The sequence below is a fragment of the Pongo pygmaeus genome, chromosome X (genome assembly GCF_028885625.2).
Source record: "Pongo pygmaeus isolate AG05252 chromosome X, NHGRI_mPonPyg2-v2.0_pri, whole genome shotgun sequence".
NCBI lineage: Eukaryota > Metazoa > Chordata > Mammalia > Primates > Hominidae > Pongo > Pongo pygmaeus.
This window is the reverse complement of record NC_072396.2, coordinates 111,963,435-111,987,615: the sequence shown is the minus strand read 5'-3', so window position 1 is coordinate 111,987,615 and position 24,181 is coordinate 111,963,435. Positions and strand designations below refer to the sequence as shown.

General features: G+C 41.1%; 1 protein-coding gene across 4 annotated transcripts in view; it reads right to left on the bottom strand.

The window, feature by feature from the left end:
- The window catches only part of MID2 (midline 2), a 104,449-nt gene extending 82,528 nt beyond the window's left edge, over positions 1 to 21,921 (bottom strand). Inside the window, exons 1-2 of one of the 4 annotated variants that reach the window (XM_054472242.2) lie at positions 21,818 to 21,921; positions 6,190 to 6,905 (exon numbers count right to left, since the gene is read on the bottom strand). In XM_054472242.2, coding sequence (XP_054328217.1) covers positions 6,190 to 6,849 — 660 coding nt within the window. In that variant the 5' untranslated portion in view covers positions 6,850 to 6,905; positions 21,818 to 21,921. The other 3 variants (XM_054472239.2, XM_054472238.2, XM_054472240.2) reach the window with 3 other exon arrangements.
- Between the last annotated feature and the right edge of the window lie 2,260 nt (positions 21,922 to 24,181).

Here is a 24,181-nt window from a genome sequence, read left to right as displayed (position 1 = left end):
TGTCCTCCTCAATACCACCATCCTTCAAGACATCTCCACCTCAAAAGTCCTTTTAAATTCATTCTCTTCACGGTGTATAATCATCACAGTCATTCACCAAGTTTTGTCAATTCTTTCCGCATGGACTCTCTCCAGTTTGGTCCTTCTTCTCCAATAAATTCACTCATGATTCCCTGTTTTTGAGCTCAATGATAGCCTTTCCCTGACCCCTCCACTGTGCTTCAGAGCATCCTGTGCAAACCTCTGTCATGGCACTTACCATACTGAATTGGAATTTCCCACTTGTCTATCTCCCCTACTAAGCTCAAAGTCCCTTTAGGACTGGGATTGTGCCTTATTTCCTGTGTCCCGGCTCCTACCACAGTGGTCAACAACTGTGTTTAGTAAACAAAGTGAATGTTCATTAATTGTTTGCTAAATGAATGAATGAATTCCTAGCCTAAATCCCTGATGCTATGGTTTAAGTTATTGTCAGTTCTAGCTTCATGTGAGACAAAGAATAAGGCACTACCTCATTATATCAACCTTTCATGAACTTGAAGGCCATTATCACATTTTTCCCTTTAAGCCTCACTTCTTTGGGTTCAGTAATTCTTGTTTCCTTGATCTTTCCTCACCTATATTATATTTCTGTAATATGTTTCTTTGCCCAACAATAACAGACAGGATTTCTATCCACCCAAGAACAATCTCTGTGTCAACATTTTGTAAATTGTTCTCAAACAAAACGATTGTTAGCTCCTTTCAAATATTGGTGAAGAGAAAACTTGAGCCAAAAGAAATAACAGAAAAACAGAAAGATAAGGGTACAGATAATAGGAGTATCTACTTGCTAAACTTGCTCTCAAACCAAAGAAACAATGGAAAACATCTTCCAAAACAGGGTCCTGTTAATAATAAATGAGTTCAGAGACAGAAAAATCAATATAAGTCTTGCAGAGAAAAGAACAGGGGTTCAAATGAGTCTTAGTGCACAGTTTGGGTAAAGATGAAATAAAATGTATTTTACCCTCATACACACACGAAACATGTACAGATTTATACATACTGTATGTGATGGGGAGCAAGTCTGGAACAGTTAAGAGACCACAGAGAAGGCAGATCTACAAGCAAGAACGATTTTATGAGCATGAGTTGAAGGCTGGTTTAGCTGAGAAACCTGTCAGATACTGTCCCCAACCCCACACACACATGTTCACCACCATCACCACCAGACCTTAGAGAGCATAAATATGGTCTCAAATGTTTTGTTCTTATTATATTTAGCTACTGTGATTTAGTACCTGACTGAGAGTGAGAAACAACATTTTTCTTTTCCCTCACCTATGGTAACCCACCCTGGCCTCCATTGAAGATTTTTCTTATCATGCATATGTTTGATCTGGCTCATTTATTAGACTGATCCTTAGCCTCAGGATGGGTTCTGCTGAGGTTCTAACACTCCCTAGGGTGACAACAGAAAGCTTACCTTACACTCATGGCCCCCTCCTACCCAAATTATCAGAAGATTTACCCACTCTCACATCTTCACATACAATGATACACATTTTATAGATATACTTTCATACACAGACACAGAGTCATTCTCAGCCACATATTTATGGAGGAATATACACACTCATATACAGTGATGCATACATGTGTACGCAAATATACTCTCAACCTAGTCTCTCATAAATATATTTCACTTTCTTTCCCTTATGTTTATACTTACACTGGTTGAGAAATAGTCATATGCCCATTAGTACATTAGTTGAGAGGGTATCTGTCTTGGCAGACAGTAGTGGGTGTCAAGTGGGTGAGTAGATAAATGACTGGGAGAAGGTGGTGACTGAGTGAGAATGGGTGGGTAGATGACAGAGTGACTGAGTAGGAAGAAGGACAAGTAATCAACTGTGATAAGATTCTAGAACACTATATTTTCCAACCTTTTAACTCTCATTGTGGCGTTCCTTTGAACATCCTCCAAGTCTCATATCTCCCTTCTCGTTGTCTGGCAATCATTAGCTTTCTCTGTCCCAGTCTCGCTTCGAGAGAGAGAGAGAGAGAGAGAGAGTGTGTGTGTGTGTTACTTTCCCATGACAAAAGGCTTACTCCAGTGCTGGGTAATATTTTATAACAAGATCCCTGATATGTAAATGTAACTGCATTTAAGAATTATTTGTAGTAATGAATTTGTGGAAATGTAGTGAGAAAAAGAAAATGTGCTTGTTTATTCCTTTCAGGAAATTCCTCTATTCCCCCTGGTTTTCATCAGTTATATTTTTGGCAGGCTGTGGGCATGGAAATGTGAAGACATCACTCTCAAAGAGAATTATAATAATCACATCTGATTTATACAGATGTCACCATAGGGGTAGGCAGTTGGAAAATCCAGTGATCAAAATGAATAAGCACTTAAAATTAAGGACATGCTATACTTTTGCTAGCACTCTGGTTTTGAACATTGTCAGTAGTTCACAGGAGATCTTTTTTCAGACTTTCAGGGTATATGCAATGGCAAGACAGATTTATATCTTCTAAGATGAGATCCAAAGCAAGCTATAGGCACCGGTATATTTCCTGCAAATCCATTATGAAAACTGAATTCATTTGGATTTCTTGAGCAAATACTATGTGTACTAGAAACTAAGGAGAATACAAAGAAATAAAAGACATTATTTCTGACCTGAAGGAGATTATGGCGTAGCTGTGATGTTTTGGAGTGGTCTTATGGGGTTTGAATAATGCACTAAAGAATACGTAGGATTTGTAAACAGGCCAAGAGAAGAACACTAGTGACAGTTAAGAATCAGAAAAGAGAATGGTATATTTTGCAGACAGTTAGGAGGCTCACCGGCGTAGATGAAGGTAGCATGTTTTAGAGGAGTAGAGGGGAAAATACATGGGCAGCACAAGAAAAAAGTTGTATGGGACTTACATTGAGTTGAAGTCTATCAGCAATAAACAGTCACCGAAATTTGGCCTCTTTTATGAAGCCAAAATTTATTAAAACGATAGCAACAATCTTTTATAAGGATGGAAACTCATGTGATAATGAAAATTCTAAAATGTGAAGCCGTTTTATAGAAATGCCCCATATATCATGAACTAAGATATATATTGGGACTAGTAAGTGAAAAGTGAGAGGTGATGGAGAAAATAATTACTCTGATAGGACTTACTGCTCTAATAACTGTCGTGAATAAAAATATTATTTAAAATTGAATAATTAATTGAACTACTGGTAGCCTGCTGAAAGACGTGTCCTGCATCTCAACCCTATTGGTAGACTGGACAACTAAATAAGATCATGAAACTAAACTAAGTACCCCAAGCCCTCTAATCCACTTTGAGAACATGTTAAAAAGACAGGCTAGTTTCTGGTTATTCTGACTTTTCATCTATAACATAATGGTTTGTTTATTCTTTATTGAACAAATAAATATTAGAAGCCACTAATCCTAATCAGGGAGGTTCGTATATAAAAAGTAGTTACAAATGTCAACAGTGAAGTTCCAGAACCAAAAAGTAAAAATAAACACTGTATCAGATACTGGCTAGAAAGCCAACCTCCTAGATACAGGGGAAGAATGATAGTATGGGGAAGAATGATAGGGTATAGTATATATCTCCTACAGGACTCCTGTGCTTCTCTCAGGGTCAGGGCCAGGGGAATATACTCAGGCAGGCTCTCCCATAGCTCCTGCCAGCCAACTTTCTCCCTTTCTACTTGGAGAAGAATCAAGCAGACTAAGGGGGTAATCCTAAATGATTTTCCAATTTAAAATTAACCCAGAGAAGTGAGTATATGTGACACTAAAAGTCAGACTTCCTCTCCGCTTAACATGGAGAATTAATATTCTTTTACACTTGGCACCAAACCAAAGTGACCCCTCCACCCCCGCAACACACACACACAAGCCGTACCTCTCTCACCCTCCCCAAAGTCCAAGATGTTTCAGACAACATAACGAACCACACGGTTGGGAATGATTCATATGTTTCCACTCTCCATCCAAAAATGAGCAAAAATAGTTTCCACTTAATTTATAATCAGAATTTTCTGCAAATTTCCTAAAATATTAAAGGGGAACTATTCAAAATCTGGCTTTCTTTCTCCAAAAATTACTGATTAGTCACAGACTAAAATATATTTTGGTAAAATATGTCCATGTTCCATCCATCCCTGGAGATGAGGGCTATAGCTTCATGATGCCAAATATCTAATCAATCATCATGTTTTCGGATGTTTTCAAATAGCTAGTTTTCTGTAATACAAGCTTACACTAGCAAGTCTTTTTGTTATCTCAACAGTGCATATGGACACAGATTTTTCTGTTTGGAATATTTCTCAAGGCCAATGACTTATTATAGTCCCAACACCTGCAAATATTTGGCAGAGATTGTTCTGTCCTCTTCACATCCCCCACTCTTCCTATAACCCCGCTCCTATCTTTTGCCATTATACAGCTGTAAGTTTATACAATCTGTCCCTTCCTTGATGTCATTAATCATTTATCTATGACCATGAAATGTACAGTTGTGGGAGCATAAAGTTAAGTTTCAAATCACATTTCATGGGGAAAACTTAGATCCAAAACAAAGTGGCAGCCGGCTACAGTACAAAGGATAGTTAACTCAATCTAGAGGCTGAGTTCCAGTTCTAGCTTTCCCATTACTAATCATTTCTTTGATTATGACCAAGTCACTTAATCTATCAAGGTCTGTTTATACAACTTTAAAGTATAGTGCTTCGACTAGACCAAGTCAAAGGCCTAACAAACATCTTATGAGTCTAAGAACTGAAGTCAACAAGATTATTCCCCTCTGCAGCCTTGATATGAATGAGAGTATCAACTTGAGTGAAATAAAAAAATTGAATTTTGTACACATTTATACATATCAGGTATAAATAATAACCAAAAGAGGCACAAACCATAGTCATTGTGACTACATCTCAATATTATTTGCAACAAATTACAGGACAAATATATCCTATTCTGAGTACTGCTACTCTCACCAACATTATACTTTTTACAGAAGTTACAATGAATCATCCACTGCATGGCAGGAGGAAAATCTCCATTCCCTTCTTGCCCTCCTTTTATCCTATCTGGGTCTTTCTTCTAGCTTGGCTTATGTACTCAGGTTCTATTTGGAGTGGTAATTTTACTATCCGTTTAAACATTTTATTTTTCTAGAATATCTGCTAAGTAGCTCCCTTCTTTAGAGAAATTATACAACACAGCAGACAAGCAATGGGAATAAAACAATTCGCTGGATCATCAGTGTAAGGTAGGAGGACTTTTTAAAATGGGCACTTAGAATTGTACATAAATATTATATGACACAACAACTTTAGAAAACTCTGTCCATTGAATACACATAAATGACTAGGAACTTGTAAGGCAGGAACTATAAACAAGTGCTTCAGTTTGTAGCCCATAATAGTGAGCACTGTCACAAAATTTGATACTGGATTAAATATTTATTGCCTTCAGTTTAAATTGTTAGTTCAGATATTTAATTATCTCTCCCAATTTCGTGGAATACTGAAGTTTCTTCAGTTCTTTGTTTTGTTTTGTTTTGTTTTGTTTTTAAAGGCAGGCTTAGAATTAGCCCTATGTTAAAGGCTTAATGGCAATTTGTAATGGCCAATGCCAAACTTTTGTTTCTTTAGTGTATTGAGTACACAAACACAAACATACAATAATGTCCTCCACAAAAATCTCTCACCTACCTAGATACACTCAGCCACCTCCACCCACACCTACACAGAGACACACCCTGCCTTCCCATTGCCATATACCTACATATGCAAATCGACACATATGCTAATTATAGTACACGTACACAAGTACTCACATACTTAAAAGAAGAGGTGGAAAGATCATAGCAAAGATATATAATAAGCAATATGTCACTGACAGAAGAGAGAGGGTGCTGTTTCCCCGGATGAACTACTGGTGTTGCAGGCCATGAGCTGACTCCCCAAAAGTTAGCCAGAAGTGTGTGAATGCGAGCATGTTTATGCAACAGATGAGATAGGCTCCAGGAAGAGCTTGCAGGAGAGCAGGTTATTCCTCATGAGAACAACTTAAAGTTAACTCACTTGTCATATAGGAAAAGTCACCCACTTTATTAGAGAACTTGCTAACTGCATTTATGCGACAAAGTTGTGTAGGGGATGTTCCCCAGATCTCTTACCTTGAGTTTCTCAAATCGATCACTCAGGGATGCGACCTGATGGTCTCGGTGACGACCCACCAGTTTGCATAAGGCACAGATCAGTTGGTCATCAGATACACAGTACATGTTCACTTTCTCATTCTCATGGTCCAGGCAGGTGATCCCTCGAAGATGTGTGTCCGGCACTGGTTCCACCAGGCGGTGGCTGGTGAAAGGTTTCTTGTTGGGGTGCGTGGCCCGCAGGCAACGGTCACAGTAGGAGACCTCACAGGTGATGCATGTTTTTACTGCATCCCTTGGCGGGTCCTGCTCACAGAATTGGCAAGCAATTCGCTCGCTAGACATGGCAGTGCTGGGCCTGTAAGTCCTTTCCCGGCGGCTCTCACTAGGGGAATTGGGCCCACTGACTGAAGCCTTCTGGAAACGATCAATAATGTTCTGCAGAGTCACATTCCTCTTGAGGCCATCCAGGCCGCGGTGGTTCAGCGAGATAACATACCTGCAGGTAGGACACTGGAAAGCAGTAATGGGTTCAATGGATTCACCAGAGCTGCAGCTTGAGACCAAAATGCGATGGGCACAGCTGAAGCAAAGGCTGTGAGCACAAGGGAGCAGAAGGGGGTCTTCAAACAACTCTAGACAGATTGGACAGGTCAATTCAGACTCCAGTGTTTCCATCTTTAGTGAAAATAATCCTCCTGAGGCATTAAGAACCACGGAGGCTGTGCTTTCACCTGCAAGGAATACAAAGCAAGAGTCATTAGGCATTTCCAAAGGAAAATGGATATAACATAATTATACACTAACCAATGGGCGCGTTTACGTGCTGGATTCCCAGGGATGCTTAAGCAATAGAAAAGCAATTTGGGAACTAATCAGGAAGACTTTCTGCCCCATCAAACCTTGTTTTAGACAAATGCCTATGTTTATTTTCATGCACAAATAGATAAAACCAAATGGCCACCTCTGAATCCTGATAGACTGATTAACATTACCATTCCAGCTCACAATATTTGCATGGATCGTTCTCTCACATATTCTCCACTGACATCTCTTTTCCTAGACTAAGATGAGGCTGAGACCCTGCAAAATGCCCAGTCTCTATTCTCCAATATTGTTCTCTATTTCACTTCAAGGTAAACTGTAGGGCTGCTTCTATGTGACATCCAGTGTAAGGAAAACAATGCCATATTTTAAAGTAACTCGCTACTTTCTGAAATGATTCCATTCTGAAAGCCTGCATAAAAAAGAGAGAGCTTTAGAAAAATGTAGCCCTTGGTGCAGGATAGTAAGTTTTTCCTCAGAATGTGAACTTGAATTACTTATTATTATCACACATGGAAATTTCCGTTCCATTCTATTCCTAGTAAACTGAGTTACTTGAGACAAAAGATGATAGTTTTCACTTTCATCTTCTTCCCTCACCTTCAGAAACCCCTTCAGTTCATCAAGCTGAATGGGGAATGATTTCAAACTTTTCAACTTACTCAGCAATAGTTGCTGATCATAATAAAGTCATATTGCCTTGTGGCTTGTTTGGTTTTATTACTAAACACCTGCTGAACTAGCACAAGCCTGCTATGAAGCTCACCTCCCATGTGTCTTTTCATACTTTCTAAAACATAACAGGATGCAAATCAATATCTAGATAGAAATTAGCAAAGTGCCAGAAATTTTAAGATCTGGTAAACTTCAATTTACTGAGCATCAGTGAGTAAAAGAGGTCACCCGGCCGGGCACAGTGGCTCACGCCTGTAATCCCAGCACTTTGGGAGGCCAAGGTGGGTGGATCATGAGGTCAGAAGGTCCAGACCTTCCTGGCCAATATGGTGAAACCCCGTCTCTACTAAAAATGCAAAAATTAGCTGGGCATGGTGGCACTTGCCTGTGGTCCCAGCTACTCGGGAGGCTGAATCAGAAGAATCACTTGAACCCGGGAGGCGGAGGTTGCAGTAAGCCGAGATCATGCCACTGCACTCTAGCCTGGGTGACAAAGCGAGACTGCCAAAAAAAAAAAAAAAAAAAAAAAAAAAGCCACCCAACTGACAAGAAACCAACCTCTTGGTAAATCTATCTATTTTTCCACAGGCATTTCTGTGCTGAACACACAGGTACCTAATTCTTAATTGCCTTGAGTCTTCCATTAATTAAAATACACACACATAAATATTCTAAGTTGTCTTTAACTAAGGAAAAATATAAAACATATCTTACTGACTGAAAATGTTAATCCTATGTATAGGAAAGAAAAAGGGCATCTTTCTTGCTTTTTTTTTTTTTTTTTTTTTTTTAGACAAGATGTCCCTCTGTCATTCAGGGTGGAGTGCAGTGGTACAATCTTGGCTAACTGCAACGTCCACCTCCTGGGCTCAAGCGATCCTCCTGCTTCAGCCTCCCGGGCTCCGCCTCCTGGAACTCCAAGCATATGCCACCAAGCCCAGCTAATTTTTATTTATATTTTTTGTAGAGACGTGGTTTTGCCATGTTGCCCAGGCTGATCTTGAACTACTGGGCTCAAGCGATCCGCCCACCACAGCCTCCCAAAGTGCTGGGATTACAGGAGTGAGCCACAGCGCCAAGCCCAAGAAAAGCATTGTTTGCTTTTGAGTAGCTTTTGTTCATTATCTTGTCATCATTGGAGACTCTCATCAGAGCTTGAAAATTTTGCTCTGCCATTGATATTTGTTCAGATATTGTCACAGGATACATAAATACTGAGTACAATCATACTTTATGCCTAAGTACAATAGATGTACACCTAAAAGCTGTTTCTAAATCAAACCTTTTAAATGCACTGGACTTAACTACCTATTTAATGAATATCTATATGAAATGAGGTTATAAAAGTGAAGAATCTTTTTGTAAATCAGTCACTCTCTCAGTTGGTTTAGTAGATTCAGATGTTTGTACAGCCACTTTTTTTAAGTGAGACATGGTATTTTTCTTTTAGAATTTACAGGTGCTTGAAAGTTGTTGGCCAGTATTTTGTAGCTTATAACATCTATCAACGTTCACCTATACAGATGAAAAAGTAAACAATTAAAATGTACATACGTCATTGAATCTTAGAATTGGAACAGACTTTTGAGAGATGAAGATTCCAACTTCCACTGACAGCAGGAATATTGCCTTAGAGAGCTCCATTTGATATATTACTCAGATTCTCAAACTCAACATGTCTATAAATGGACTTGTTGTGCTCCTCCTCACCTCCACAAAACGAAACAAACAAAAAACACCTGCTCCTCTTCTGATGTTCCCTGTCTGGTGAATATCACCATCCAAGCCTAGAAATCTAAGAGATATCTCATCTACATGTTTTTATCACCTCAACCACTGGTGGCTTCCAGAACATTCTGTTTTATTTCACTTACATAGCTGTATTTCCAGCTAACTCTTGTTTATCCTTGAGGGTATCAACTATTTTATATTTTCATTCACAGCACAAGTTTGTGCTTCACACAAACTGTATTCAATAATTGTTAATGAAGTATCACTTAAAGTATGAGTAAGAAGGGGTCTAGCATTCATTGAGCATCTCCTGTATTCTGAGTACTATGTTAAGCACTTTACACATTATTTCACTAATTCTTTCAGGAAACTTGTGAGGAAGTTACTATTACTGTATCCACCTTACAGTTAGGAAACTGGGGCTTAGAGTCATTAAATAAATCAACCAAAAACATACATACCCAGAGCACAGGTCAGTATAATACCAATGCCTGTGCTCTTTTCCCTACACCTTTATTTCAATCATCTCACCTCCTTCGCTGAGGTTTATCTGGACCATTTACAAGACAGTTGTTTTTTTTTTTTTAATTCTGGAAATCTTTACTTTGGTATATTTAACATAGTTTATAGAGTTTTGTTTTTTTTTTTAAACAGCATGTTTCTACTTCTATTTTTATCTCTCTCTGTCTCTCTTACTTTCTCTGAATCTGCCTATTTCATTCTGAGTCCCTTCCAGAATCATATCTCTGTCTTCTAGGCCCATCTCCACCTCACACTGCACTTCTATTACTATCTCTTCTAGAACTGTATGCCTGCATTCTTCAATGTCTGTGTTGGAAGCTACCTGGGTTGGTCAGATGTATTGCTGAAAGCCATGTCTATGTATGTTGAAAACTATATAAAAACAATTAGAGTACCACAGCTTTCCTAAGGCTTAAGAGGGTGCCATATAAATTGTCCTGTACAGAGGAAAAGCTCTTAAATTTTGCTTGGAAATCTAAAATTTGTTTCCAAATCAGTGTGATACTTGAACCTCATTATGAAATTAAGCTTGGGAAAGCATGCTATGGGTCAGGATTGCTTTGGGTAAGGTCAATAGGATTTATTAACCGGGGACTTCTGAACTTCCTAGAACTGTTTGCAGACTGTGGTTTGTATGTCATATATGCATTTTTCCTGGGGAAAGGGTTGCCCATAGCTTTCAAAAGATTCTCAAGAGTCTTTGAAAGAAAAAAAGCCAATCATTAGTACTCTAAAATAACCTACCTTAACTTATTTCAGCTCCGTAAAGAATATTATAAGATAGTCACTGCCTCTTGCTTATTTTAGCTTTTCTATACTGTTTCGAATCTGTTTGATTTTTAATTATCATATATTAACTGTTTTAGCCAATTTTCGGGAACTGAATACTTTTATCAACTTCTTCAGACGTGTTCAATCATCTCTCATTTATGAGGCTTTCTTGTTCTGGGTACTCCTAATATTTTAGACTCCTTTCAATTATCCCCCATTTTCCCTACCTTTCTGGTTATCTAAGCACCTGAACAGTACCCTTTATGTGCATTGTCTCATTTACTTTTCACAACAACTCTCTAAAAGGTAGGTATTATCATTATTAAAAAAAAAAAAAAAAAAGTAGGCTGGGTGTGGTGGCTCACGCCTATAATCCCAGCACTTTGAGAGGCCGAGGCAGGCGGATCACAAGGTCAGGAGATCGAGACCATCCTGGCCAACATGGTGAAACCCTGTCTCTACTAAAATACAAAAAATTAGCAGGCATAGTGGCACATGCCTGTAGTCCCAGATACTCGGGAGGCTGAGGCAGGGGAATAGCTTGAACCCGGGAGGCGGAGGTTGCTTGAGCTGAGATCCTGTCATTGCACTCCAGCCTGGCGACAGAGTGAGGCTCCGTCTCAAAAAAAAAAAAAAAAAAAAAAAGTAACTTGTCCAAGGTCACACTTGTTTATAAGTGGCAAAACTAAGAGTCAAATTTAGGATAAAACTTTAGAAATAAACCTATATATATCTATGGTCAACTGATTTTCAACAAGGGTTCCAAGACCATTCGATGGAGAAAGAATACTCTTTTCAACAAATGGTGCTTGGACAACTGGATATCCACATGCAAGAGGATGAAGTTGGAGTTCTACTTCATATCATTTATAAAAATTAACTCACAACAGATCAATGATCTAAATGTAAGAGCTGAAACTATAAAACTCTTGGAAGGAAAGATAGGCATAAATCTTTGTGAACTTAGGTTAGGCAGGCAACAGTTTCTCAGATGACACCAAAAGCATAAGCAACCAAAGAAAATATACATAAATGGTACTTTATCAAAATTTAAAATTTGAGTGCTGCAAAAAGCACCATCAATGAAGTAAAAAGACAACCCACAGACTAGGTGAAAATATTTGCAAATCATATTAACATATCTGATATAGGTCTAGTCTCTAGAAATGTACTCTTACAACTCAACAATAAAAAAGATAAGTAACTCAATTTAATAGTGGGCAAAGGATTTCAATAGATTTTTTCCAAAGGAGATATACAAATGGCCAATAATCACATGAAAAGGTACTCAACATAATTAGCCAGTAGGAAAATGCAAATCAAAACTACATTGAGATACTACTTCACACTAAGAAGGCTATAATATAATAAAACAAAACAAACAAAAACTGGAAAACAGCACGTCAGCCAGGATTTGGAGAAGTTAGAACCCTCATACATTGCAGGTAGAAATAAAAAATGGTGCAGCTGCTTTTGGGAAACAGTTTGACAGTTCCTCAAAAGGCTAAATGTAGAGTTACCATATAATTCCACTCCTAGGTATATACCCAAAATAATGGAAACGTGTTCACTCAAAAACTTGTACACAAATGTTCATAGCAGCAGTCTTCATAGCAGCCAAAAAGGAAAAGCCCAAACGTCCCTCAGCTGATGAAAGGATAGACACAGTGGAATATTACTTGGCTATAAAAAGGAATGAAGTTCTGATACATACTTCAACATGGATGATCTTTGAAAACAGTAAGTAAAAGAAGCCACACACAAATGTGTATGATTCCTTTTTTATGAAATATCCAGAATAGGCAAACCCATAGGAACAGAAAGTAGATTAATGGTTGCCAGGACCTGGGCAGGGGAGGATGGGGGATGAGGAGTGATGGCTAACAAATATTGAGTTACTTTTTGGGATGATGAAAAGGTTCTAAAATTAGGTAGTGATGATGGTTGCACAACTTTGTGAAGATGCCAAAAACCACTGAATTGTATACTTTAAAGTAGTGAATATTATGGCATATGAATTACATCTAATTTTTTTAAAGAAGAGATTCAATCCCAGGTCTGTCTGACTCCAGGGTGTAAACAGCAAATCACTATACTATACTAACAACTGTGTGATTATGTAGTATTTATAAACTCTATTGGATTGCTTGTTCCTTTCAATTGTTTTTCTAGGTCAATGATTCCCTGTCTAGATTTTGCAATACCCTGGGATATCTCTAGTGATAAATGAGTGTCACAAAATTCTCAGCTCCCAATTTTTATTCACTTTAAAAAGTATATAAGTGACTCCTGAAAAATATTTGACTCCTATTATCATGAAATACTTTTAGCAGGAGGAAGTGGCATGACAAAAATTAAACAATGGCAAACTGTTGCAATTTCAAAAAGTTTGTGAATCACTAATCTATACAGAGTTAGAGAGTATACTAAGGATGAAGACAGGACGTGAATCTGATAGGGTGCAACTCAATGACAGGTAATCTTGAAAGTTTTTACAATTTGTCATAAAAACGCATTGATGAAATGCCTGAGAGGGCAGGACCAATTGCCATATTAAGAAACAAATGTCCACATCCACACACCCTGATTAGTTCCCTTCCAAACCATTTAGTTACTGCCATATATAGTCAGATATGTATGTTTGTTTCTGTATGGCTTTTCTTTACCTTGCACCTTACTACAGGGTGAGACCTCTGAAAAAAGAAGTCGATGAGCATAAACTAGAAGAAGGTACCATTGAGCTGTGTAACTGGGTAGAAATACAAAAGGAGTTTTGATGAAGGTGATTAAGATAAAAAATAATGGGTCTGGCGTGGTGACTCAAACCTGTAGTTCCAGCACTTTGGGAGGCAGAGGCAAGCAGATTGCTTGAGCCTAGGAATTCGAGACCAGCCTGGGCAACACAGCAAGACCCCATATCTACAAAATATACAAAAATTAGCAGGGTGTGGTGGCATGCACCTGTAGTCCCAGCTACTTGAGAGGCTGAGGTGGGAAAATCGCTTGAGCCCAGCAGGTCGAAGCTGCAGTAAGCCGTAACTGTGCCACTGTATTCCATCCTGGGTGACAGCGTGAGACTTTGTCTCAAAATAAATAAAAATAAAAAATAAATTTAAAAAATTAAAATTTTTTAAAAAGATAAAAATAATGCATCCTACACTTATGGAATAAAAGACTGATTTCAGCATTGTCCTCCAAATCTAGCCTTTAACTAACTCTGATCAAGAGAGAAGTTGTGATCTGTACTTTGCATAATTCTATTATTTCAAAGGTTACTTGAGCATAATTAAATGCCCACTTAATTAACAATTATTATTCCATCTAGTTTTTTTTCTTCCAGGTCTGCAAAGCATGGATATGAGCTCTCACTACCTTCTTGAGGAGTTATAGTATTCCCTTCACAGAAAATCCATGAGTGTGAAACCAAGCCTGATCTCTGGGCTGTAGATTGAGAAATGAGCTGAGCTGTAGGTTTTTTTAAAATATATATGTATATATAAATAAACATTCTTCAGGATATTAAAATTAATGTCCCATGAGCTCTTCCTTAAAGTATTAGAAACTGTCTCCCTGCCTTGGGGTAAGCAGCAAATGAGTCCTGGCCTAGTCTGATGTTTCCTCAACTGTAAAATGTTCAAGCTAAACTAGAATCACCAGACGATCTCTTTAAGATGCTTTCCAGCTCTGACATCCTATTATTATAGAGCTCTTGCTATCTGCTACCACATAAAAAGACACCTTGGATTATTGTAAACTAGCTCCTAAAAACACAACTTTTATTTATTAGTGTGACTAGGAAGGCTAACAAGTGATAGACATCACAGCCACCGGAGCAGGACATAAACAAAATGCATTACTAAGATGCTCAAAGTACAGTGGTTTCTGTCTGTTGTATCTCAAAAAAGATATAATGGATGTTCCAGAGGACAACTAAAGGAGAGGAGAGTCCCATGGGAATATAAACTAATGAGAATATATTTGGGGACTGTAAAAGAAACCAAAATCCAAATTCCAGAACACCATGATTAGAAAAGAACCCCTTGAAGCTCAAAGCAGATCATTTTGGAACACAAAAGGCAGCCAATGCATCGAATTCACAAGGTATAGGATAAGAACTGAAAATAGAAACCTAGACAGAAGAGGCTAGGTGGTCAGTAATAATAATCAATAATAGCCACCTTACATTTGTATATCATTTTATACTTTTCAAATTATTTCAAAGCCATTATCTCATTTGACCCTCATAATACAGCCTGGTTGTAGTCCTGGATCTAAATCAAATTAGCTGAGCAATCCTAAGTACATTTAAACTCTTTGGGCCACAGCTTTTTCATCTATCAAATGAAAAATACCTGCCCTGCCCATCTCATGGGCTATTGTGAGGATCAGATGAGGATAAAATAAAAGTATTAGTTTGCTTTACAAATACAGGTATTCTCATCATACATTCATAGATTATAGAAACAAAGCAAGTTATTAAGAAAAGCCAAAAATGTTTGGAAATTCATCCCAAACACATGGTTGACATAATGGCAGACAATCACACTCCTCCACAAGACTTCTGGAAGATCATGGGACTGATCATGGTATTTGTTATGCTCATGTCTTCCCTTTTAGACTGGGATCCCTACCCCTCTCCAAGTGAAGGGCTGTCTCTCTTCTTTTCTCTTAAACTTTCATCCTGCACAGGGAGAAGTCAGAACTGGAGGCTGATTACCAACTGGCAGAGAGCACCAGTGCCAGCTCCTGTCTAATAGGTTATTAAAGCCTACTTAATACTTTATAGTACATGGAATTAATGTATGTTCTTTTCAATAATTAGTTTTTAAATCCAAACATTGAGCATTTTATACAATATAGTCATCATACAAACACTAAAATTAGTATCAAAATAGCAGAACTAGAAGTCCTAAATCTGCTACAAACCCAAAAGGTTAATCCAAGTAACCAACAAATGGATTTGCCAAGGTAACACATGATAATTGACAGGAATCCTAAATACAATTCATAACACCTTTATCTTAATGCAGATTACACTGGCAGTTGCAGGGTTGAGGAACAAATGGAAAACAAACTTAATTTACCTGTGACTACTGGTACAGCTTTCCATCTCCTCTAGGATTGCTTTTCCTAACCTCTGTTACCCGACAAAATATTTGTAAGTTTTTAAATGTTCAGTGGTTCACCTGGACAGGCAGTCATCTACACAATAAAACTGGCAATATATGTATGTAGGACATGTTATTGAATGTTAGGCTGAGAGGACCCCAAGTTCAGGTCAGAAACAAGGGATAGAGAACAGAGGCCTATTTGAAATCAAGCTTCTACTTCCCTGGGAACCACATGGATCCCAGCAACACTGAACAAAGGGCTATAGACAAAGTGATCAAGGATCTGGACCGTAAACCACTTTTCTACCTCTGTGCTGTATATATTAAGACACTTCACTGTCATGAATTAGCATTGTCTGCCATGCCCATACATTATGCTCCTATCCAGGCAAATTGCAAATACTGGGATTTCATGTTTCAGGACGATTTCAGATTGTATGATGGGTTTGTTATCAGATTGTTTGGTCTCTGTAAGACGATGATCCAGAGACTGGGGATGCTGTTCATCAACCAGCGGAGTCTGACCTACGGGAAGGAAGCTGAGACAAAGCCCAAGGTCAGGCAGCCAGAGCTCTGCAGGGAGGCCAGAACCCAAGTAGGATAACGCTTACAAATGATACTTTGCCAACCCACTTAGGCTGAACCAGCATCCTAGAGTGTATTCAGGTGAATCCCACAAGGAAAAGGAAATAATGGGTTGCTGGCACATTACTCAAAATCCCTCCACCACCCACACTTTAAGCATCTTATACTATCTAGTAGTCTTAGCAATTTATAGAATTTCTAAAAGAAAACTCAGCATCTGGGAGAGTCATCATCAAAAGGATTATATCTGCCTATGGTCATAAAGAAGGGGAAGACAGAAAGAGAGAAACAAATAGAAACAGCCACAGACTACTTAAGCCCACAGAAAACTCTTAGCAGAGTTTTAATACATGAAAGTGGAGAAAGGAACATATTTAATATATTGATCCGTGGATGAGAAGGTAAATAAAAAGTAGATTAGCTATCTGCACAAGAAGATAATTACAGCTGGAATTTCTTGTCTCAACACCACTCATCTGGTCTTCTCACTTGCTAGTATGACCCAACACACTGGTTGAGAAACACTTTTCTAGTCTCTTCTGTACACTGCTTAGTGATGAACACAATATTTTTTGAAAGACCTGAAGTACAGATGTTAGTGCAACACCATCTTGGTACCAAAATTTCATTTATCAAAATGTAAACAATTTTGAATTATCCAAAACTGTTTTATATCCAGTATCAACATGTTACATCTCATATTTTGATGATGCAATGTTCTAAGTCAAGACACCCAGCTTAATGAGTAAGGAGTGCTTCATGAACACAGAGCTTCATTCTCGCTTTTGTGCCAAAGAGAGGACAAAAACTTAATGCTAAATGGAAATGGGACACACCCTGGCCTCTACTAGGAGGCGAGCCCCATGGCCCAACAGCAAGGATATTACCAAGATTCATAAAGATTGAATGGCAGACACACAAAAGACCAAGCAGGTACTTCCAAGAGCAGCCATTTGAGACATATTCTGTGCCCACAGCCCTGTCTTCAGCCTTTTAAGGGCTCTATGTCCCTGTTTGAAAAGACAGAGCTTGAGTTCTATGGGATAGAATGAGAAGACAACATTTTCTCCTCTTCACCAAGCCAATGAGGTTTGCTGAATGATGAAGACAGACATACTCCTTGTGTAATTCCCTTGTCAATTATTGTGGTGTCAGCACATTTTATGGGAGGAGGGATGAAGGAATGGACAGGCTCACTACTCAGAGCAATATTTGGATGCAATTGTGAGACTCCACTGGCACTACCTTAGGATCTGCGAGTTGAAGCAAGTTGCCCTGCTCTTAGGGAAGGGATTAACTAAATTAATTTTATCTAAATCAATTTGCACCGTTCAGATGATATGTTCATAAAGCAATCAAGTCACTCTGATTTATAGGAGTACTTCCCAGAGGTGGCCTTGCAAGGTACAACGTGCCAGATGAGAATTCTAGTAGTCATGAAAACAAATAAGAGGGACACAACCACCCTTTCATGTCCCTAGCCTCTACCCATGTCCTGCACAGCCCCTCCCTGACCTAATCCTGGAGTTGCAAGTATGGAGTTTGGCCTGGAACAAGCAGGAGGCCAAAATACTGGGCTAAATCTGGGGCCTCAGCCCAATCAGCAGAGGTCCTCTGCACATTATAGGTGCTTAATATTGTTGACTCTGCTACTAGGTGTTAATCATGCTTATATAGCCATGCCCCAAATTATTTATGCCACTTTCCATTAGAAACTAACAAACTGCCCCCATATAGGCTAAAAAATGGGTGAGGTTATGTTTTCAAATTAGTCTGACTCAGATTGTTAGGTTAGAGTGAATTAGAAATGATTCAAACCTCAACTTAAACGATCATTATTACTCTGTATGCCTAGTTGTATGTATGTTTTCATTCAGTTGAACATGTATTGGAGAAAAAACAGATTTAGGACCTAAGTACAATGATAAGATTTGGCTCTGGGGGTGGGAAGCTAAAGGTTTACAGTAAGCTAAGATTCCTACTTACACCCAGTCAATCCACTAACTCAGTAAAAGGTAAAGGAAGTGCTTTCTTTGAAAAGTATAATGTTGGCTGGGTGTGGTGGCTCACAGGCTCACACCTGTAATCCCAACACTTGGACTTGGCAGGTGGATCCCTTAAGCTCAGGAGTTTGAGACCAGACTGGGAAACATGGTGAATCCTGTCTCTACAAAAAATTCAAAAATTAGCCGAGTGTGATGGTGTGTGCCTATAGTCCCAGCTACTAAGGAAGCTGAGATGGGAGGATTGCTTGAGCCAGAGAGGTCAAGACTGCAGCAAGCCATGATCACACCACTGCACTCCAGCCTGGGTGACAGAGCGAGACTTCGTCTCAAAGGAAAAAAAAAGTATAATGCTGAGGGTTTACAGAACCCTTTCATCTTCAAAGGACCAAGTCAAGACTAACAATACCCAGTACACAATATTATAGCTTTTACACAAGTGCACTAACTATGAAAGAAAAGTCATAGGAATGTCCTAAAGCCATAAGCCAATGTATCATCAGATTTGGGATGAACTCTGATCTTCTTGACTCCTGGACCTGTGTTTTAACCACTACATTAGCTATTCTTGCATTGCCTTAAAGAAATACCTGAAACTGGGTAATTTATAAATAAAAGAGGTAGGCTGGGCATTGTCACTCTCACCTGTAATCCCATCACTTGGCGAGGCCCTCAGATAGCTTGACCTCAGGAGTTGGAGACCAACGTGGGCAACATGGCAAAACCCCATCTCCACAAAAAATACAAAAATTAGCTGGGTGTGGTGGCATGCACCTGTGTTCCCAACTACTTGAGATGCTGAGGGAGAAGGATCGCTTAAGCCCGAGAGGTGGAGGCTGCAGTGAGCTGTGAATGTGACACTGCACTCCGGCCTGGGTAACAAAGCGAGACCCTGTCTCAAAAAAAAAAAAAAAAAAAAAAAGAAAAGAAAAGAAAAGAGGTTTAATTGGGTCATGGTTCTGCAGGCTGTACAGGAAGTGTGATGCCAGCATCTGCTTCTAGGGAGGACTCAGGAAGCTTACAGTCATGGAGGGAGGCGAATGGGGAGCAGGAGATTCTCACACGGTGTGAGCAGAAGCAAGGGAGAAAGAGAGTTGGGGGGAAGTGCCACACACTTTTAAACGACCAGATCTCAGGAGAGATTACTCACTATCACCAGGACTCACAGTCAACCAAGGTGATGGTGCTAAACCATTCATGAGAAATCTGCCCCCATGATGCAGTCACCTCCCATCAGGCCCCACCTCCAACACTGGGGATTACATTTGTACATAAGATTTGGGCAGGGATAAATATCCAAACTATATCAAACACATAAATCAAGTTGTGAGGAGCAACCAGGAGAAATCTAATTCACATTACATATCCATGTTAAGTTCATTGATTGGGCAGGAATATATAAAAATAGCAAACACAGTTTCTCCCTCAGTATAGTCATGAGAGGAGACAGACAGGGGGATGTGAGGGTCGGGGGTGGGCAGGGGGAAGCTAACCATCTGGGGTAGAATGAAACCACTCCCCAAACAGAAGAAAAGCAGGGGAGGAGAACTCCCTATTCAGCAACTCCCTTCTATTGGAATATTGCCAGAGAACCGATTAGAGTACTGGGACGGAGCAGAATGGGGTTAAAGGCAGCCCTTCTGGCCCAACTTGAGAATCAGAGGGATCAACCCACACACGGTACTTCTCTATTTAGTTTCCAATATATTCCTTTATAAGGGCTCATCCTCAGAGACACACAACCATCACCATCTATCCGCCCCACACTCAGAAATCCTCAAAAAGGCAAAGTGGTTGAGAAGTAAGATGCTGCACGGCTGGGAGGCTGGGAGTGCACACGTTGATGGGGAAAGGCTGGGGTCCAAGGGGCTCTGCTGGGGGATTTGGGTAGGCAAGTAAGTGTTGTGACATAGGAAGGTGAGTGATCATGAAAACGGGTAGGGGACCGTGGAAGAGAGAAAGTAAAGAGTACAACGACTGCACGATTTCAATTTCCTGCTCTAAGAAGAAACACCTCTGAAAAATAATGTGCAACACACGAAGTGCTAAGTAACCTAAACCTTATCATCACCAGTAATGTTTCTGTAAATCTACTCCGCCGTTATTTACTTAATTCTTACAAGGCAGGAATGGAAAATCCCCACTCTCCCTGGTTGCGTCGCTGTCTGTCCTGTGGACATATGTAAGTTTTCCCTCTCCCCCACAGAGCTGATTTCACAGCTAGGCCAGAAATAAGGAACCATCCAGACGGAGACTCGAGGATCGCTCCCTGGCAGAAAAGGGATTAAGTTTCACCGGGCCTCCCCGCCGGCAGGGCGTCCACAGCCACGCCGGCTGCTGCGACAGCACCTCCCGGCAGACGGCCGGCCAAGGGCGACGCCTGGGCCGAGGAGGCTGCCGGCTGCGGGAGCGTGGGAAGGCGGCCGTGCCCTTTCCCAGACTCGCGCCCAGGCGCCGGGGGATTCGCTCGACTGCCCGCGCCCGGCCCGGCCCGGCTGCGCAGAGGCCTCGGCCGCCCCCGTCCCGCACCCCGGAGTGCAAACTCCGTCCCAGGAGGGCAGTGGCAGGAACCCGGGCCCCAACAGCATGACTGAGAGCCGGAGCTGAGCTGGGGCCCCTGTCGCCGTCTCGAGCCTCGCGGGCCCCATCACCCTGCCTCGCCGAGCCGGAGAGCCCTCGGCCAACGCCGGGCCCCGGCGGCACCTGAAAAGCGGCTGGAGCCGGGGACCAGCCCTGCGAGGGCTACGACGCTCGACCTCCAGGGCCGCGGCGAGGGGGCGCGTTTTACCCATAGCGTTCCCAGGTGCCAGCCATCTCCTCCGCTCGCTCGAGGGCGCTGGGCTCTCGTCTGCCTCCGCAGCGGGTTGGCTCGGGCTCCGGCTCGAGCTCCCGGGCCCCGGTCGCCGCCGCCGCAGCCGCCACCACTCTAGGCCGCCGCCCGCCTTCGCCGCCGCTGCCGCTACCGTCGCCGACGCCGCGCAGCAGCCGGGATCCGCCAGCCCGCGCGCTCCGCAGGGGACAGCACGGCGGCCGCGATGCTACCGCAGCTGGGCCTCCCGAGCTAAACTTAAGAGTTTTCGTCCCTCAGTCCAGGGGCAGCACCATGACACCACGGCAGCACCACACTGTCATTTCCGCCGCCGCAGAGGAAAAAAAAAAGGCAATCCCTTCCAAAAGGGAGGCGGAGTGGGGGCAAACGGGGCTGGGGCTGACACCCCAAGGGAGCACTGGGAAGGGCCCAAGAAGAAGGGGTGCTCGGCCACCTTCCCAGGCTCACCTTCCGCCGCCCGCGCCACTCCCAGCTCCCCCAGCCCTTCCTCTGGAGGCACGTTTACATGTCTTCTCCCCTGGCAGGAGTGACCGGAGAAACCTGAGCAAGCAAAGGCAGCCGGTGGGTGGGGCTCGGGTTACTACTGTACCTACCAGCTGATTCCAGCAGCCTTTTCTCCAGCGCACTGTCATCTTGAAGGAAGACACACCGAGAGGGACCCGGCGGGTGTGCGTGTGTGTGTGTATGGTGTGTATGTGCGTGTGTGTGTGGTGTGTGTGTGTGCGTGTGTGTGTGTGTGTGACAGAGCGACAGAGAGAGCAAAATGTGTGTGAAATGCAGAAGGAAGACTATGGCTAAACTCTTCTCCCACTCCCCAATCCCCCTGTCCCCCAGCCCCACAAACCCCCAGGTTAGAACAAGGAAGAGGCCTTTGCAACGGGTAATAAGAAGAGAGCGCCGGGTCCACCGCACAGATCCTCCCTATGAAGCTGCTCTATGCAAAGTTAACTACAGAGTAAAACAAAAATAGTGGAGGAGATAGAAAAGGGCAGACAATTGAAGGAAACCCAACCTCTCTTTCTTTTTACAAAGAGAGAATGGCTGTGTTTTATTGGCCTCGGGCAGAAGTTGTGGAGGTGGATTAAAGCCATCAAAAGAAAAAAAAAGTAGGATTTTTCTTGTACCTTCAAATTGCTGACCAGTAAAACAAGATGGTCATTACCACATGGACAATGAGGCAGATGCTAGCTATCCAGGTATTCCGGGTCCCTAATAAGCTAATTGGTCCATTTGGAATCCAGCATCCTCCCATTGGTCTGGAGTCAGCCTGTTTGCTGACCTGTCATTGGCTCAGAGACCACCACCCCACTCAAAAGGTGGATGGGAGAGGGAAAGAGCAGGAAGCCCCGTAAGAGACTCTGTTTCTAACTTGGGGCAAAAAGGGAGAAGAAGGGGAAAGAAATGAGAAAATGGGAAGACTCACCCCAGCACACACACACACACACACACACACACACACACACACACACACACACACACACGCCTCCCATCATTGTGCATAGGAACAAGTCCAGAAAAATTGAGGTATCTCTTGATATATCCCTTCAGGGAACCAACAGTAATCAGTCAACACTCCTGTTAAACAATGTGCTAGAGAGCACTGAGTTGGAAACCAAGGCAAAAATCACAACCAGGCTCTCCTGATGAAAGTCTGGCCCCTAAGAGAAGTAAAAGTTAGTGAATCACACTTAAAGCACAGGCAACAAAAGCAAAAATAGGTAAATGGGACCATAAAACTTTCAAACATCTGCACAGGAAAGGACACAATCAACAGAGTGAAAAAGCAACCTACAAAATGATAGAAAATATTTGCAAACCATATATCGGATAATGTGCTAATATCCAGAATGTATAAAGAACTTCTATAGCTCAATTAAAAAAAAACTCTTAGAAGTGGACAAAAGACTTGAATAGACATTTCTCCAACGAAGATATACAAGTGGCCAACAGGCATATGCAAAGATGATCCACATCACTAATTGTTAGGGAAATGCAAATCAAATCCCAATGAAATATCACTTCACATCCATTAGGATGGTCACACACACACACACACGCACAAACAAACAAACAGGAAAATACGGCAAGGTGTGGTTCACACTTGTAATCCCAGCTACTCAGGAGGGGATGCTGAGGCAAGAGAGTCACTTGAGACCAGCAGTTAGAGATGAGCCTGGGTAACATGAAGAGAACGTTGTCTCTACAAAAAATAAAATTAGAACAGAAAATAATAAGTGTTAACAAGGTTGTGGAGAAATTGGAACCCTTGCACACCATTGTAAAATGGTACAGCCACTATGCAAGGGAATGTAAACTGGTGTAGCTGCTATGGAAAATAGTATGGAGGTTTCTCAAAAAATTAAAAATAGAACTACTATATGATTAAACAATCTCACTTCTAGATATATATCCGAGCAAATAGAAAACAGGATCTCAAAAAGATACTGACAAACCCATGCTTACAGCAGCATCATTCAAGAGGCAGAAGCAAATTTAATGTCCATCAAGAGATGAATAGATAAAGAAAATATGGTATATATACACAAGGGCATATTATTCAGTTTCAAAAAAAGAAGGAAATCCTGTTACATGTTACAAAGTTGACGAACCTTGAGGACATTATGCTAAGTGAAATAAGCCAGTCACAAAAAGACAAATATTCCATGTTTCTACTTATATGACTGTCTAAAATAGTCAACTCATAGAAACAGAAAGTAGAATGCTGGTTGTCAGGGACTGCGAGGAGGGAAAAGGAAAGAGTTGTTCAGTGGGTGTGGAATTTCAGTCATGCAGGATGAGGGGGATGTTCTGGGGATCTGTTGCACAACAATGTGCATGTGGTTGACAATATTGTACTGTACACTTGAAAATTGTTGGAAGGATGAAGTTTATGTTATGTGGTTTCTGGCACAAAAAATTATTTTTTTAAAAGTTAATGAGTCAGAAGTCTGCTGAAT